At 39.5% G+C, this 17,359-nt stretch overlaps 2 protein-coding genes across 10 annotated transcripts in view; one reads left to right on the top strand and one right to left on the bottom strand.

The window, feature by feature from the left end:
* The window catches only part of CDC7 (cell division cycle 7), a 30,846-nt gene extending 13,587 nt beyond the window's left edge, over positions 1 to 17,259 (bottom strand). The window contains exons 1-7 of the mRNA XM_050962184.1: positions 17,194 to 17,259; positions 13,543 to 13,643; positions 6,242 to 6,325; positions 4,484 to 4,619; positions 3,588 to 3,681; positions 3,362 to 3,504; positions 317 to 566 (exon numbers count right to left, since the gene is read on the bottom strand). Coding sequence (XP_050818141.1) covers positions 317 to 566; positions 3,362 to 3,504; positions 3,588 to 3,681; positions 4,484 to 4,619; positions 6,242 to 6,325; positions 13,543 to 13,636 — 801 coding nt within the window. The 5' untranslated portion in view covers positions 13,637 to 13,643; positions 17,194 to 17,259. The remainder of the gene's footprint in view (positions 1 to 316; positions 567 to 3,361; positions 3,505 to 3,587; positions 3,682 to 4,483; positions 4,620 to 6,241; positions 6,326 to 13,542; positions 13,644 to 17,193) is intronic.
* The window catches only part of TGFBR3 (transforming growth factor beta receptor 3), a 518,676-nt gene that overhangs the window by 282,724 nt on the left and 218,593 nt on the right, over positions 1 to 17,359 (top strand). The gene's annotated exons all lie outside the window — the stretch shown is intronic.

Here is a 17,359-nt window from a genome sequence, read left to right on the forward strand (position 1 = left end):
GAGATTCAGGGGCTCACTAAACATTACTGCATTTTACACAGCATGCAGCATTACATAAGAATCCACTATTTTTATTGTTAGATATAGTAGACACTGAAGTAATGTTCAAAGCCTATATAGTTATTCAGAAACTAGTTCCATTTTTACAAACAGTTTAACTCTTACAAAACGTTTCTAACATGTTGCATAAGTGCGCACACAGTAAGATTTGGAATTGGAGCCTGACAAATTGTTTTAGTATTACATCTCCCCCTGTTGGATGAAGTAATACATTAAATAAACTCATGTGGCAATATTAGTGAAAAAGACTCAGAACCTTTCCTCCTTTTCCTTGTTTAATCTGCATTTGTGAAAGTGAGCAGCACCATTTATCAGATGTTTTTGAGGCTGACTGTTGAGCTATCTGTCTAGATGCTGTAACATTGACAGAAACCCTGTTTCCCAAAGTTAGGTGAGGCTTATTTTGTGAGCAACTTTCCTGTTGGCTTTCAGACTGGGCAACTCTGAGTAGTTCTATTTTCGTATCAAGGGTTCCTTGTGCCAAACCAAAATCTACTAGGGCATACCTAGAAGACACAAATTTAAAAAGACAATTTAAGAAAACTATAGTATTCAAAACCCCAGTTCCTTAGAACAGAAGCTAAGGTATACATTGGCATTTAACCCACACAAGAGGCAGAGTTTGAAAATTTAGCTGACCCCTCTTACCCAGATGCTTTAAACATATTAACCAGGTGAAATATAATTGTTCCACTATATTCACTGCAATTTAAAGAACAGTTATGCTGTAACCATAATAGAAAATTGATCATCAAATGAATGTTTTTAAAAAAAGTCTCATTCTTAGGGCTGGTGAAATATAAAAAAAATTATCCAATACAGTTTAACAGTCAATAATCACTGAATACTAATTAATAAGCCCTGCTTACTATTATTTTGTTACTTATTTTCTCTTCTTCCATCTTCTGTTCTTTTCTTATCATGTGTTGTTTCCAGTGTCAAAATCCTTCCCCCTGCATCCCTTATCTTACCTTTACCTAATCCCTATATTTTGTCAATTTCCCTCAAATTTTATACACACCCACACACACACACACTGGGCTTGAAAATTTTACTAAGCATTTAATAGCCAGAGGACTAAACCTAATAGCTCCAGACTTATGAAAGATAGTGGACATTACTGGCAAGGGGCAAATGTCCAAGCAAGAAGTCAATACCCACCTTGTACCCCCACCAAGCTACTAAAAAAATGGGATGATGCTGGAATTTCTACCAGGGTGCTGCTTGGGGACTCCATTTTCCATACCAGCCTTTAGCGAGTACATATGATACATTTAATGCCATCATCTATCCCACACTAGATGCTGGAAAGGAAACTGAACAGTCTCTCTATTCCCCACATCTCACTGGCTACTATGAGACTGGGTGGGTTTCTGCTACTTTAATCTTTCCCCAGGCTTCAGGAAGATCTGAGTGGAATGTCTTTGCTACTTTATCCTTCTTTCAGCTTTCTGGCTGCTACCAAAGAGGGCTTTACAACCCCTCTCATCAGTCTCATCTTTAGCTTCCATTCCCTTAGTCAATAACTCCAATGCCTGCCTCCACTATTGTTCACAACTACCTCAGACAACAAACAGCTGAGTGAATCTGACTTGATTCTTATCAATTTCACTGCTGTCCAACAGGATCCCAACAGTAACAGTGAAAACAGACAAGACCTATTAGTTTTCACAATGCTGAAAGTGTTGCAGATTTCATCAGCACCACTGGAGCTGGCTGCAGACTTCAGAAGATATGACTGTATTAGTTTACACTCGATTCACATCTGAAAGTTTCTTTGCAATGATGAGTCTGATGGAGTAGACTATGCCCAGAGGCCCCCTGATGGAGGCCTCAGGGTCCTGCCACACTTATCCCAGGAAAGGAGCAATGGAAAGGTCCTCTAAGCAGGCTAGAGTGACTGCAAGGGGGGAAGCAGTCAGTGAAGGCCCAGGAGGGCCCTATAAAAAGGACCTACAGAGCCAAAGACAGGGTAGTTGCTGCTTGGAGCTGGAGAAGAAAGGACGGCATGCTTGGCTGACTGAGGGAACTGCAGCACAACAGACAGCTAAATAGGGGCATGGACTGGGGGAGCAAGAGGCTCCTGGCTAGCTGGTAGGACTGAGCCAAAGACAGTCTACTAGCAGGGACCAGGGGAGCAATGAAGGCGCTCTTGGCTGGCTGCAGGGACTGAGCCTGGGGCAATTGCAGGAAGACAGTGTCTCCAGGGAGGGGGACCCGGGGATATGGCCCCATACCAGGGCTGGACTGGTTTAAAGATCATGGACACCCCCAACCAGAGGGGCGCTCATGAGACTTGGGTGTTGACCCCATTACACTGAGAACAACAACTTTTTTAAATTGAAGACTTTGGTTCCACAAAAGCTGGTGGCACATACACACATAAAATGCTTACTACTTGCCATGGGAAAGTCATTCTGAGTCACTATTTTGTTTTATGAATGCAACAGTTGACTCAACATCAGATCTCATAAAACACTTCAGAAACAATAGAATGCTTTTCTAAAATGATTCTAGCAGAGTAAACAAGCAATATGGGAGAAATTCATCTTCTGAGAGTTAAGAAAATTACTTCCACAGAATTTCTAGATGCATAGATTGATGCAAGACAGTTTTCCCTATAAAGTTTTACCTTACTCTTGTATGGACTGCAGTGAAATATTTACCAAGCCATAAGGATATAGCTACTCACTAACAGGAAGGCAACTATGAACTCCTTGCAAAAGGTGGACAATATCACCTAGCTACCTTAATTTAGTTACTTGCTGACAAGATAATTAATACAACCTGACCTAGTTTTAGGAATAGCTAATTGTAGAAAAGCTACATAGTGCAAGACAATAAAAAGAAAACAAACTCCAAAACATCAGTTTTCTTGCTATGTACATTTGGTGTGCTGCAAGACACACACAGGTTGAAAACCTATGCGGTACACAAATAATGGTCAGTATTAGCTATATTAAAGTAAATAATGGACAGTGATTTTATTTGGTTTAATCTTATTGAACATGCAACAATTTTACTAGTTTTACTCATTGAGTTTAAAAATTGTTAATTTTTTAAAAAGTATTTGCCGTTCTGTGATCCAAATTGTTCACACTTATTATATTGTTTTTTCTTTCTCACCCTGACCAAGTCCCTAAACTCTAAATAAAATTTATTTATTTATAAATGTATTTCTACTGTTTAAGCTCATATTGTATAGCTGGAAGGGAAAAAACCCCAAACTTAATTTACTATGTTCTACCAAGGCGCACATTCCCAAATGAGATCATAATAAAAGTCATCTGCGTAGACTTACTCTTTCAGCCGCCTGTTGTACAGGAAGTTACTGGGCTTGACATCACGGTGAACAATACCAAAGTGATGAATGCGCCTCAATGCTTTAAACAGATTAAACATATATTCTCGTACTTCTTCAAAAGAGAGAGAGTTCAAAACGTCCTGAAAGATTTGAATATTGTAATTTTGCATCTCTTTATAATTAAGTATTTTACTGCTTATATAAAAAGAAGGCTGGGACTCACCAAAAAGGATTCATGTTCCAGATATGGCATAACGATAACTACATGATCATTTTTTCTAAAGCAGTATTTAACTCCCATAACGTTATCCTGCCCCCTAAAGGAAAAATAAAATACTATCTTGAAACAAATAGAAAATAGGTTATTTCACCTGGCTCCCACAGAAAACTTCAGCAATGCTTTTTCTATTAATACACAAATTCCACATTGCCATCAACCTAACACTGATGAACAGCCATACAAAGTACCAGCATGTACTCTGAACACAATCCCCTCATTACTTTTCTCAAAGTGTTTCAGTCTTCAATTTGCAACGAAGGGATCTGCAGACCATGGGTGCTTCATGGCCCACTTTTATGGCTTGAGTCTGCTCTCATGGATTTGCATGATCCAGGATTGAGCCTTTTGAGAGCAACTGGTTTAAAATGTCAGATAAGAGCTATTCCAACCACTTGTCTTGGAACTAGCAAATATCAGTAGTGCACCTCTATTCCTAAACCAGTGAAGAGAATTCAGTGCCATTGGCAGTATTTTCAGATGTACTAGAGAGGATTCTATCATAGCCATTTCCTACCTAAAATATGTTTGATTGCATATGTATACTGTGTAACTCTTAGAACTTTTTACTAGCATATACAAAGTCAGTTGCAAATTGAGACTCGCATAAAGAAACATGAGCATTATAGCTAACATGATCCATTTATGGTACACCCTTGATATAAAGAATTATTGATTTTTATTTTCTTGTGGTCAAAACTTCAGCAAAATGCAAGAAGTACCAAAACTAAAATAACTAGACACACAACTTAGTTTTAGATGACACTTAAATTCAGTTGACATCTTTAATTTTTTTTTATTTTTTTTTTTTAAAGCAAAAGGAGTGTCTTTTGTTTACCCACCCTGCTATCGTAAGGCACTGAAGTTCAGCAGCAATTCGTAGAGGATGACTAGTTGGAATTAGGTGTTTCAAAGCCATTTTTTCCTCACATCCTGCTTGTAGCTGGGCTGTGGCCAAATAAACTGAACTAAAAGTACCTGTAAGAAAGTATGAAAACTATGTTTAACAGCTTTGGATTAGCTAAATTAAAAATATTTCATGTTACTGGTCTGACTGCTGCACTTGTGGTGAAAGAGACTATTTGAGTCAAGTTAAGTTTGTGACACAAAACAATAGGTTTCAAAGTCAAGGCTAAAGCATGAGGAAAACTTTTAAAAAGTGGTTTTAGTACAGAAAGCCACTTAAAAATTTGTCTGATAACCCTGAAGTACTTAAGAAAATTAACCATGAGTGTGCAAAAATTGGGAAGTACAAATTAATAAGAAATGTTACTAGACCATAAAATATAAATTTAAAGTTATTACAATTGCAAAATGTTAGACTTGCATGCAAGCATAACAAGACTATAGTTGCATATACAGATCACAGTTGCCAGCAGGCATGAACTCTAGCTCAAGTGGAGGGGCCTGTGTTTTTCTTGCTGATAGTACTAAAGGAATCACATCAATAACTAGCAAGCCCTTTCCCCTTTTTGGGGAGAGAAACTGAAGGGAGGATATGACCCCACACCCTAAGTTAGTACAAGTGGAAACACATCTTTGCATATAAGCCTTCAGTATTTCCAGTGTCACAAATGTCACTTTTTAGCAACATATTCACTTCCATCAACAGGGTTAGAAACACCGTTATAAATTAAAATAAAAAGTGTCATTAAATAAGGTTGGTTGTTCATGACAAGAAGCATTCCATGCTCTTGAACTTTCAGATTGCTGTACTGAACTAAATATGTAGCTCTCTTTTAAAGCAGCTTTACAGACTAGTAAGTTTTTAAACATTTAGCAAGCTATCACAAGTATTACAATCATAAATAGCTGTTAAAAAAAATCACACATCTACTTTATATACTTTCAAATATAAGAAAAAAGTCAAAACATTAAGTTTAGAGGAAAACTTTCACCAAAGATCTTACAGGTAAAATTTTCAAAAATGTGTAAGCTCCCATCCTGCAAATATTTACACATATGCTTAATTTTATTGCCCTGATTTCAATGGGATTATTCATAGTAAAGTTAAGCATGTGCATGGTCACAGAATTGGGGCCTAAGTCCCACTGTCAAATTTTGAAAATTTTACTATGTGCCTAGTTTGAGCCCATATTTTTAAAATCTTAGCAATAATCGTCCATTTTCCTCTCTTAGCCCCACCCATTGGGTTTAATATGAGAAAAGCAGAGACAACTTTACTGGTAGTGAAATGTCTCAGAGTATAATTGTACATTTAGAATGTATACCTTAGACACAAATATAGGTGGATTAAATTTTATGTAGACACGCTTGGCTAAATCTAGTCCAAGAGCTGCAGCACCCTATAGATGTTTAAACTGCCTGGTCTAAATCAAAACAAGCTGTTTAAATCAGAGAGTCTACTTTGGTAAGGGGTTTCAAGAATCTGGCAGGAAAATCTCTTTGGAAAAACCCTTATCTACAAGCATTTGTACTTGCAACTAAAATATTAGAACTCCCATTTCCTTCTAACAATACTAAAAAGCAATCCATAAAATGGCAGTCATACTAGAATTTGCCAATATTGGACTTCATTATATAGTTTTATACTCTTAAAATTTGTATTTCTTAAGTACATCAAAATTCAATACATTTACCTTCTCCAATTTTTTCCTTAATTTTGAACACATTTACAAGCTGTGGCACTGCTTCGTAAAGTTTTTCAATATCTATTTTTACTCCTGTTGAGGGAATAAAGGAAAAACAGAAAATATTTTGCTTAGTCTCAGTTTACTAGTTAAATTTCAGGACATGTATTAGACTTTAATTCAGATAAATGAGGGTGAAATGGCATAAAAAGTAGTATTAAAACAAACCGAGGCTCTAGTCCTGCAAAGACATATGCAGGTACATTTGGATAACACTCATGTGCGTACGTTAAACATGAACACGCTTGCGAGTTTAGTGCCCAAGATCGCAAAAGAGTAGTAAAGTCTATTCCAGTTAGCATAGTGCAAGGCACCTGAGGCACTCACATAAAAATATTGTACTGTAAATAGTCAAAGAATGTAGTTCAAAGAGTTTAACTTTTTTGGCTTGAGACTCATGATCCATGAATATCCACCTCTGTCTTATTTTTTTGGTCCAGACCTCTGTTGATTAAATTTGATGTCTCTGATCCACCTTCATGGACAAACCCAATTGAGAGGGGCATTAAACTCTGCCCTTCTGACATAACTGCTAACTGAATGCCAACAGTACTGCCCCACCTATCACGCTGTATAAGTCATATGCTGCTACAATGTTTTGTTTAAAACTCTTAAATTGCTGCCACTCAGCACAGCATGGCCAACCCTCAAAATTAATATGATCTCAGATTATAGTTCAGAGACTAACATACACATGGAGTTAGTAATGTCACCATTTCATAGAAGACAAATCTATACTGGCTGCTGAGAAATGGGTATGTAAGAGGTAAACTTCAAAGACTATAAAACAAAGAAAAGGGTTTAAAAATGAAAATATTAGGAAGACAAACTCGTACGTTATTGGAGGGCTGTTAAAAATATTCAAATAAAAAAGCCTTGCTGATTATATTTAAATTGTTGCGTTTTATACTCCGATCACTAGATGGCATAGCAAGGATACTGCATTCTTATAGGAAAATAAGGAATTTCACTCAAAGGATGGGCCCTTGTTATTTTAGACAAGTATTAGAGGACTCAAATGCATTCTTAAAAAAGCACATTTCTTTTGTAATTTTCAGAGAAATTCTAATTTGTTATGCTGTCTTATGTTCTAACTATTGTCACGCAACAATAAACCATTATGCTACTGCTAAAATACTATAAAGCCTTAGAAGATAAAGCATATGAAAATATACACAAGGCAAGTTACATTTAAAGTTGAAACATTTTACAATGGTTGGGTTCAATTAGTGTCACTCTTTATCAACTTCTGTAACACTAGTGTTTAACTCCTAAGTCCATATTTAGACACCTAGACAGATGGCCTGATATTTCAAAGCAGTGAGAACCAAAAAGTCATTGGCCCATATTTTTATGGAGTTTGTGGCTAATTACTACAGCAAGGGTAAAATATTCATACAATAGATGTTTTCAAGAATGGTTTGTATTGTTTTCACATAATAAAAATGATGTATTTGGTAGGAGCTAAACTCATACGTATTATACATACTAAAACGGTAGAGGGAAAATCATGCCCAAATTAACACATTTACAATAGCAAAATGTTTAAACTAGGATTATATATTATACAAAAGAAGCACAGTAAGCACTGATGTAATAAATATCATGAACAATAAAAATCAATTTATAAACAGTCATACCAGAAAGATTACAATAGGCATGTACTCTGTATGTATATGTATTCCCAAACCCACACGAGCCCAAATGAACAAATTTCACTGCTGCAACATAAACAGAAGACTGAAATGTGACTCTTGAATCCTTTCCCTCCTTTCAAGAACCTGAAAACAGATGTCAGAAGTCCCCATTAGAGTTTTAAATTAAATTTTAGTTGGAAGTTAATTACAAAAAATATATACATTTTAAACTGCTGAAGGCGACTGCCCCCACACTTTGTATTTCATCTCATCATTCTTCCTCATCTTTCCCCCACTGCCAAGTCTCTTCCCCTTCTTTTGAAATATGCTCATTAATAGTTGTTACCCATCCAGCCTTTCCAAGCTTGTATCCACACTGCAAAAATAAAATTTAGTTATTTTTAAAAACTCCTAACATTTAAGTGTCTGCCAGGTTGGTACTGGGCAGGCAAAGGTGCATCAGATCTTTTTTAGAAGAAAAATACTATCATTTTCACCCTATACTTGTTTTGAAGTGTTTTAGTGACTAATTGTAGAGTATACTCCTGGGGGAATTTTGTGTCACTGTGCATGCACAGAATTCATGTCCAGTGCCGATTTCTTTGCTTCCCCGCAGAAAAAATTACTTCTGACGGGAAACCAAAGGGAAACTGCAAGAACAGTCATGAGCCCCTCCCCGGCAGCACAGGCAGGTTGGTTCAGGTGCCCGGAGCAGTCAATAGAGATGTAAATCATCACCTGCAGGGGGAGCTGGGCAGTCATGAAAGTGAAAGAAAGAGACACTCTATCCCTCACTCACTATTGCAACACGCTCGGTGTGGAGGGACAGAGTTTCAGGGTGTTTCTGAGGAGGTAGGCATGGGGCAGGTTCTGGCCCTTCAGGCAGAGCTGAATGTAGCAGCCAGCCTGCTTAGTAAATTGTTCCCATTGTCTTTTGAATTCCCCCAGGAGTATAAAACAGGTGTAAAAGTTTTAAAGGCTCCTTCACATTTTCAGAGGTATATAAAGGACAGTATGGCCTTATAAATGCTTATGGTGCTTTCGTGATTAGAACTGGTCTAAATTTTTGGACTCAAAATATTCCCTATCAAAATGTGCTCCATGAACTGTTGGCTGCTGACCATCTCCAGAAAGGTTAGTAGCAAATATTAATTGTGAGTTTGATTCCCTGCCCTCACCTGCTTTTCAGTTGCCTACAACGTAATACTGAGCATATGGCTGCATATATTTGTTGACTAATAACTAGAAATAAAGGGTCAAACCTAACAACATTACTATTAGGCAAGGGGCTTCGCAGATTTTCTCCAATGCTCTCCACTCCCATTCTCTATCCATTGTATTGTAGTTTAAATTACAAATTTTATATATATATATATATTTTTTTTTGGTGCAGAATTCCCCCAGGAGTACTCAGAGTAGAGAGTGCTTAATTGCACACGATGCTGAGTTAAGCAAAGCAGCTCAACATCCCGGCCATTCCTAAATCCTATGAGGCATGGTAAACTGGGGACTTTGTAAGTTAGGTATGTTATTTTAGAACTGATGAACAGTAAGATCTTACCAGAGATTATTCCTCATGTCAAAGTTTTTGCTTTGACTACCAAAGAATTCAGAAATTTACACTCTGCTACATCATGACATAGGTTAATGCTTCAAATATTAATAGCACATATCTGTACCTGTGGTAGAAACTGACAGTAACAAGCAAAAACTTTTATTAAGCAGTTATACAGTATATTAAACATAAGAATTACAAACATTTGTTTTCTTGCTAAGTTTTATTTCTTAATTTTGCTTTATTTGTACAGTAATAAAGTCATGGCAAATGTATTCATTTTTGTCATTTTCACAAAATGAAAGCTTAATTGTGTTCTGAGAATCTTGGGAAGTCCATAGTTTGATTTTAAAAAATTTCAGACACCATACAAATATTTTCAGATGCTTAATAGAAAGCGAATACATTGAGAAAACCTCCACATGTATGTGGGGTTTTCTAGCTTTTAGTTAAAATGCACATCCACCATTCTCCCAATTACTGTTTTTGACTACAAATGATGAAAAGCCATAACCATTCACCCCCCCGCCACCCGCCCACCACCTCTCTTTAACACAAAAATATTTAGGATGGTGTTTGGCATTTGATATTTTTTCTTAAACCTACAATCAGATCACTTTGGCCAACAACGACAAATGAACAATTCTCAACACCATAGGAGAGGAACATTCTTCAAAATAATATTGTCCATGTTTGTATCATTTCCCAGGTGACTACAATGAGAAATACAGAATGACACTTTCATGTGATACTGTCCATTTTAAAGGATGTTTGCTATTCCCAAGTGGTCAAAAAAAATCAGGGTGAATGATTTAAATCACTGATTTTAATCAGCAAACACAGAACCTGGCTTTAAAATTACCTATTTTAATCATATTCTGCATTTGTACTTTTTAGATATTTTCCTAAAAATAAGGTTGATTCTCATTAGTTGGTAACTATTAAAACATGGTTTTTTGCAACTAAATATACCTTATCTCCTGACTTTGTTTATTTTTGCTACCAGGAGTATAAACCATGTTTATTTAAGCAATTATATCGCTTAACATACATCTAGTCAGATTCTTAATTTTTACATTTTTATTACATTAGAAAACAGTGTGTGATGCATTTCTTATTTATTAGGTTTTTTAACTTAATTTTCTTTCAAATATGGCATGACACAAATCGTCACATTCAGTTAAAAATGCACAAAACAGAACTTTGTTATTAAATAAAACTAAATGTGCTGGAGACAAAAGTATCAACATGTTTTTGCATTTAAAACTAATTGCTTTATTAAACAAAGGAGGTATTGAACAAACTAGTCATTGACCTGAACTATCTGAATAAATTGAAATGAAGAAAATATTCTCGTTTTACATGTGCAGAAGAGGCTACTGCTGTCAAAAGCTGGTTTAGCACTTCCACAACTTCTGGTTCCAGATGCTTAGCCAGTAACTTCCAGCAGTTCAGTGCTTTGACCTTCTTTAAAACTTGGCAGTAAATATGCACTGCTTAATATTTTTTGTACTTAATTTAAATGATTGATAAATTATAAGCACCTTAGGTCCTAACATAGGTTGTTGATTTCATATCTAGTTTAGAATACACCTGTATTCAAATACAAGAAATCAGGGTTTTTTAAAAAATATTGATGTTTGTATCTAACCTGCCAAAGATAATAAGAGAGGAAACCCTATAAATGCCATTCAAGACAGATATGTAAAGACTGCAGGGTACATAAATAACATTTTTTGCACCACCCAATGACAGTTACATTACTGAATGGTGTCCCTAGCCTCTGTCTGTCAGAGGATGGAGATGGATGGCAGGAGAGAGATCACTTGATCATTGCCTGTTAGGTTCACTCCCTCTGGGCCACCTGGCACTGGCCACTGTCAGTAGGCAGATACTGGGCTAGATGGACCTTTGGTCTGACCAGTACGGCCGTTCTTATGTTCTGAAGAAGGTCCTATACAGATTTCATTGACCAGAAGCTAGTAACCATAAAGCTGAGCCTCGCAAGTGAGAACAGAAGGAGGGGTCATATTTTCTGACTTCTGAAAACATATGAATGGCCACACTGGGTCAAACCAATGGTCCTTCTAGCCAAGTATCCTGTCTTCTGACAGTGGCTAGTGCTAGATGCTTCAGAGGGAATGAACATGGCAGGACAACTAGTGAGATATCCATCCCATCATCCAGTCCCAGCTTCTGGCAGCCAGAGGTTTAGAGACACCCAGAGCGCAAGGTTGCATACCTGACCATTTCCAGCTAATAGCCATTGATGAACCGATCCTCCATGAACTTACTTAAGTCTTCTTTGAACTCAGTTATACTTTTGGCTTTCACAACAGCCCCTGGCCACGAGATCCAAAGGTGACTGTACACTGTATGAGGAAAGTACTTCCTTACATTTGTTTAAGCCTGCTATTAGTTACATTGGATAACACCTCGTTCTTATGTTATATGAAGGGCTAAATAACACATTCACTTTCTCCACACCATTCACGATTTTAGACCTATCATTTCCCCCCTCAGTTGTCTCTGTAACTGATATAGTAAGTTCTATTGAAATAAAACAGCTTTTAGTACAAGGTTGCTCATATGCTGCTCCAGCTGAAGCAAGTCTAAAAAAATTTTCTGAGTGGTGCATCTTGCTGTGCTAGTAAAGAATCTTCTAATCTTTCAGATCATTACTAAAAGAAGTATTGAGGGGTAATTTCATATAGGAAGCCTCTTTTGTCACAGGATTGCTTCAAAAAAGTCCATAGCTTAGAAGAAAAGCCCCAACTCTGTCAAAAAGCATTTTTAGACAGCACAGAGTGGAGGGCCATGCCTTAAATATAATAAGTTTATCTCAGGTGACAACATATCTTTAAAGTCTCTAAAATCAGTAGCCCTGTACTCTCCCTGCAATCTCCGGCTTTGGTTTACTTAGTGCCACCATCCTAATGGGCCCGATGCAGCCCTTAATTTAGTGCCAATGCCCTTCTAAACAAATGCTAGACAGAGAATCCACTCAACTGGCTCAATTTCATCCAGTCTTTGCCAGCTCCCACTGGCAGAGGTCTGTCCAGAGACAGCTCACTCCACCAGAGGACCTGCAGCTAGATAGCACAGACACCAAAGAAGGTGGTATTAGCCAAGGAGGCAATGTAGCCAGAATGCTCAGAGAATGCACTAATTCAGTACAGTCTCTTCTGCTGTGGATCCTGCAGAGCCTTGGCAACAAACTATGGCTGCCCCAATGGGTGTAAACACCACCTGTCTTCTCCTGGGGGTGGGATGGAACTTCCCCATTGGTGCAACGGGATGCAAATTACAGAACTGTGCAGGGGATTGACAATGTGTTCAAATTCTGCTCAAGACAATAGTGACCTGAAGTCACCATCATTACAGGTGGGGAGCCAATTTATAGGAAATAACTGAGGGTTAAGGCCATTTTCTCACCTCTGAAGGATGAGGCTGAGACACATCCTGAGGTACACTGGAAAAGTAGCACTGTGTCTCTGGTCTTTGGCTAGATGACTGATTCTCAAGGGTTATCAATATGGAAGTCTTCATGAACATTTATTTGGGCATAAGCTTTCATGGGTTAAAAACCCCACTTCTTCAGATGCAAGTTGCATGAAAGCTTATGCCCAAATAAATCTGTTAGTCTTTAAGGTGCCACTGGATTCCTCATTATTTTTGTGGATACAGACTAACACGGCTACCCCTCTGATACTTGACATAAATATTATATTCAGCAAGGAAAATAGCTAGCTCAGACCAGAATTTTAGATTATAATAGTAACAAATTTCATAGCACTATTCTTTTACAATTCACTGATCCTATTAGAATACTGCAGCTACAGACTGGGCAGAAACAAGCCTGGAAATATCAATTCAAAGCCCCGAATACTGAACTTTGTTAAAGCTTTTCCTCTCGAATCTTGTTACATGTATTCTTCGTGTAACAGGATCTTACCCAACAATACATACATACAGTAGTAGAGAGTCTAAAGTGAAGGAGAAGAGAAACATGGCAAAAACACAATTTTAATCAATGGCCTCTGCTCTAAAATACATACCTGACAACTTGCTGTTCTTTTCATGTTTCCTACAGAAATTTTCAGTCTGCAAAGGAGGCTGTTCATCTTGATAATTGTTCAAGGATGCTTCCATCACAAAACTAACAAAGTAAAATACAAGGTCTATGAGGACAATGACTAATATGGGGGGTCTAAGAGAGAGAATGCCTTAGGCCTGCTTGCTCCCATTCACCCTCCACACCTAACAAGATTTAGAGAAAGAGAGAACATTAAGTTTGGTAAGTCCCTTCCGATCCTCTGATAGTGAAATACCTTCCACAATCTCAGAGAGGGGGAGACTAACACAAATCAAATCCTCATCAATAGCAAGGAGGGAAGCTGAACATTAATATGCAAATCATTCCCTTCCATCCCCAGAGTGTTTCTTCACTAATACATAGCATTACCCTTCTCCCAAATTCTTCTTTAGAGGGAAGAGAAACACTCCCACACAAAAATCCATATGTACTCCAGGATCTACAGAAAGAACATAAGAACAGCCATACTGGGTCAGACCAAAGGTCCATGTAGCCCAGTATCCTGTCTTCCGACAGTGGCCGATGCCAGGTGCCCCAGAGGGAATGAACAGAACAGGTAATCAAGTGATCCATTCCCTGTTGCTAGTTCCCAGCTTCTGGCAAACAGAGGGGGAGCAAGTAACACATTAATCAACAAAAATCCTGTTACAGAACGTAACAGCAAAAATACAGAAGGAAATGAGTGACACAAATCAAAATTCTCCATCCCCCAAAATGAAACTATTTTAATCTACCTCCTTCTAGATTTTGGGGAGACTGTGAAACTCTGACATATTAGGATACACAACTGAGGCTGTGTGTACACTGCCAGTTTCAGCACTAAAACTTTAGTTGTTCAGGGGTATGAAAAAAAAACACCCCGAGCAACTAAAGTTTTAGCATTGAAAAGTGTCAGTATAGACAGTGCCACAGCTTCTGGTGATAAAGCTATCACCCTTCATTCAGGGTGGTTATTTTTTTTATATTAGGAGAGCTCTCCCCGGGGATAAAGAGTGACTACACTGCCCGCGTCACAGCGCTGCTGCAGGCCATGCCAGGTTGGAGCACTTGAACTGAGAGCAGGAAGAGGATCCCCTCCCTCAGCTCTGGATGACATCCCTCCCCACTGGATGAGGAAGATGCATGATTTGAATGCAAATGAAACAGCTGGACCAGGGTGTGGGGAGTAGATTGGACAAGGCAGGGGAGGAGGGGGAGTTGGGGCAGGTTGAAGGGGATTAGGAACATGTGGGACAGGAGGAGGGGTGACAGATATGATGAGGAGCCAAAGAAGAACTGGGACAAGGTATGGGGGGATGCAACAAAGTGAGGGGAGAAGCTGAGATTGGAGGAGTTTGGGAACAGAGAGCTAGTAGGGATAGGGAACACTGGAGAAGAGGGGGCAGATCAGATGAGGTCCAAGGAATAGGGGGAACTGAAACTGGTGGCGCAAGAAAACTGAGGACAAGGAGCTGTGTTGCGGGATGGGAAAGAGACTGGAAACAGATACCCAAGGAGACAGAGCTGGTGGGGCAGAGGTTGAGACTCCAACTTTTCTGGGTAAGGAGACTGGAATGAGAAGTCTGAGGATTGGAGACTATCATAAAGAGAATGAGATTGAGATGAGAAGTTATGGTTGGGGCATAGATAGGGCTGGGACAGGCAGAGGCTCAAAGAGATGGGGCAGAAGGGATCATGTTTGGAGGAAATGGGCAGAAGAGTCTGGGCCAGCGCTCACTAGAGTACACTGCCATCCTGAGCCTGGAATGGAATACAGGATTTCTGAGTGCCATCACTCCTTTGCTGTCAACAAGTATCTGTGAAACAAAATGGCAAAGTCTTCCATCCTCCTCTAGCACTGCTCCATATAGAGGACAACCTACTACCACTTACTCCATTAGCTCAAGAGGTAATTTCCTTATTTAATCACTCAGGGAAATTAAACATATTTACATTTAAATAACATTACTATGGTTGCCAAGATCAAGCACTCAAAAGTTAAGAAATACCTAAATTAAGATTGCAGGTGCTACCTTAGTTGGGCACTGTTGTGCATATGCATTATGATATAGTTCTTTAATTACATGATCACTTTCGAAGAAAAGAAGTATGTGGGAAAAGAGACCCCTTAGAGAATCAGTAACCCCTTTGGAAAGGTCAGCTCATCTCTGGCACAGAACTGAGGAATAAGCACTGCAAAAAACAGCACTGAAATGCCACAAAATTCCCTTGATACTGCTTTGCCCTAAACCAAACTGCAATAAAAAGGATCTGATCTTTTTAGTGCTTGGCATATCACAAACAAGATATGCAGGTACAATTCTGATAATTTTTGCACAATTCTGATAATGCTTTAAGTTGATATAATTTTCCACTGCTAAGCAAATAAGCCTTCTCTTACAGTACAAAGCATAGAAATCTTATTTCCATAGTCATTGTTTGAGCAACAATATGTCAGTACTTCTAGATAGAATAAAAACATCTGAGAGTTGTCAAAGCACGTTAACTTTACAAGGTAGCTGCCTTGTAGCAAGACTCCTGGTCAAATCCATGCTTTCCACTGCATTTAAAATGCAGCCTGAATGCATAAATATTAAAAACTGAACATAAGTTACCTTAAACTTTGTCATTTAGTTTATACATGATGTGTAGACTATTTCTCAAAGGAGTGAGCAGAAATGCTGTCCAACAGATATACACAGAATTTAGTATTCTACTTTTTTCTGAAGAAATAAAAGCAATGTTTTCTAAGATTTGTTGAATAAATAAAAGGGGAAGTGGCTCTTTAGGCTAACATTTCTCAATATTGATACAGATTACGTTTAGAACAACAAAAAGTGAGGCTAGGTTGCCAAAACTGATCTTCAAAAGGCTTCTGTTACTAAACAGATATTGCCCAAAGGAAATGACCATCAAAATGCTTATCACTGTGCAGAGGAGAACGCAAGTGCAGGGTTATGTGGAAGAAGGGAACAAGTTACATATTAGTGAGTTTGGGACCAAGAAAGAGAGAAGAGAACAAGGGAGGGTAGAGTCTGGCTGTGTGTACGCAGGATGCGCGGGCGCCAAGTTACAGCAGCGAGCGCTCCCCCGACACTCAGCCTCCATCGCCGACGCCCTGCGCGAAGCAGGTGACCCGTCCGCACGTTGGCCCTGCTCCTTCCGGCGTTTCACCCCAAGCTGCAGAGCTGTGCACGCCCCTCAGCGAGCACGGTCGGGCCCCAGGCAGGGGCCGAGCAGGTCAGTACTTTGAAACTGAGCTCAGGGCCGGCCCAGCTGGCCAAGAACGGACCGAGCGCGCCCGGCTCCAGCGCCCGAACGGGCTCGTAGGGCCAAAGCCCCGGAGCCACACCGCAGACCGGCTCGCCTCCCGATGCTGGCCGGCGAGGGCTGGAAACTTACGGGGAGCCCCGAACAGAAGCTCCCGCTCCCTCCCCAGCCGGAGGGCCAGCCAGGGCCAGCCGAGCCAGGCCGCGCCGGGCGCTCGGCGGGAAAGCTGCCCTGAGGGCCGCGCTCAGCCCCGGCGGTGGGTCGGCCCATGAAACGCCATTCAGCGACAGTCCGTCGCGGGAAGCCCCCGGGAGCCGAGCGAACCCGGCCGGGGTACGGGGGGGTGTGGTTCCCCCTCACTCACAGGCAGAGCAGCGGCGGCGGCAGCAGGTCCCAGGGCGCCAAGAGTGCGGTTTTTGCCTGATACCGCCTTTTGCAGACAGCTCCAGGGCAGCCAATCGTAGCGTTCGTTAGAAGCGATAGCAGAATTCACCAATAGCAACCCGTCCAAGAAAACAGTGCTTCCATTG

The sequence above is a fragment of the Gopherus flavomarginatus genome, chromosome 7 (assembly GCF_025201925.1).
Source record: "Gopherus flavomarginatus isolate rGopFla2 chromosome 7, rGopFla2.mat.asm, whole genome shotgun sequence".
Classification (NCBI taxonomy): domain Eukaryota; kingdom Metazoa; phylum Chordata; order Testudines; family Testudinidae; genus Gopherus; species Gopherus flavomarginatus.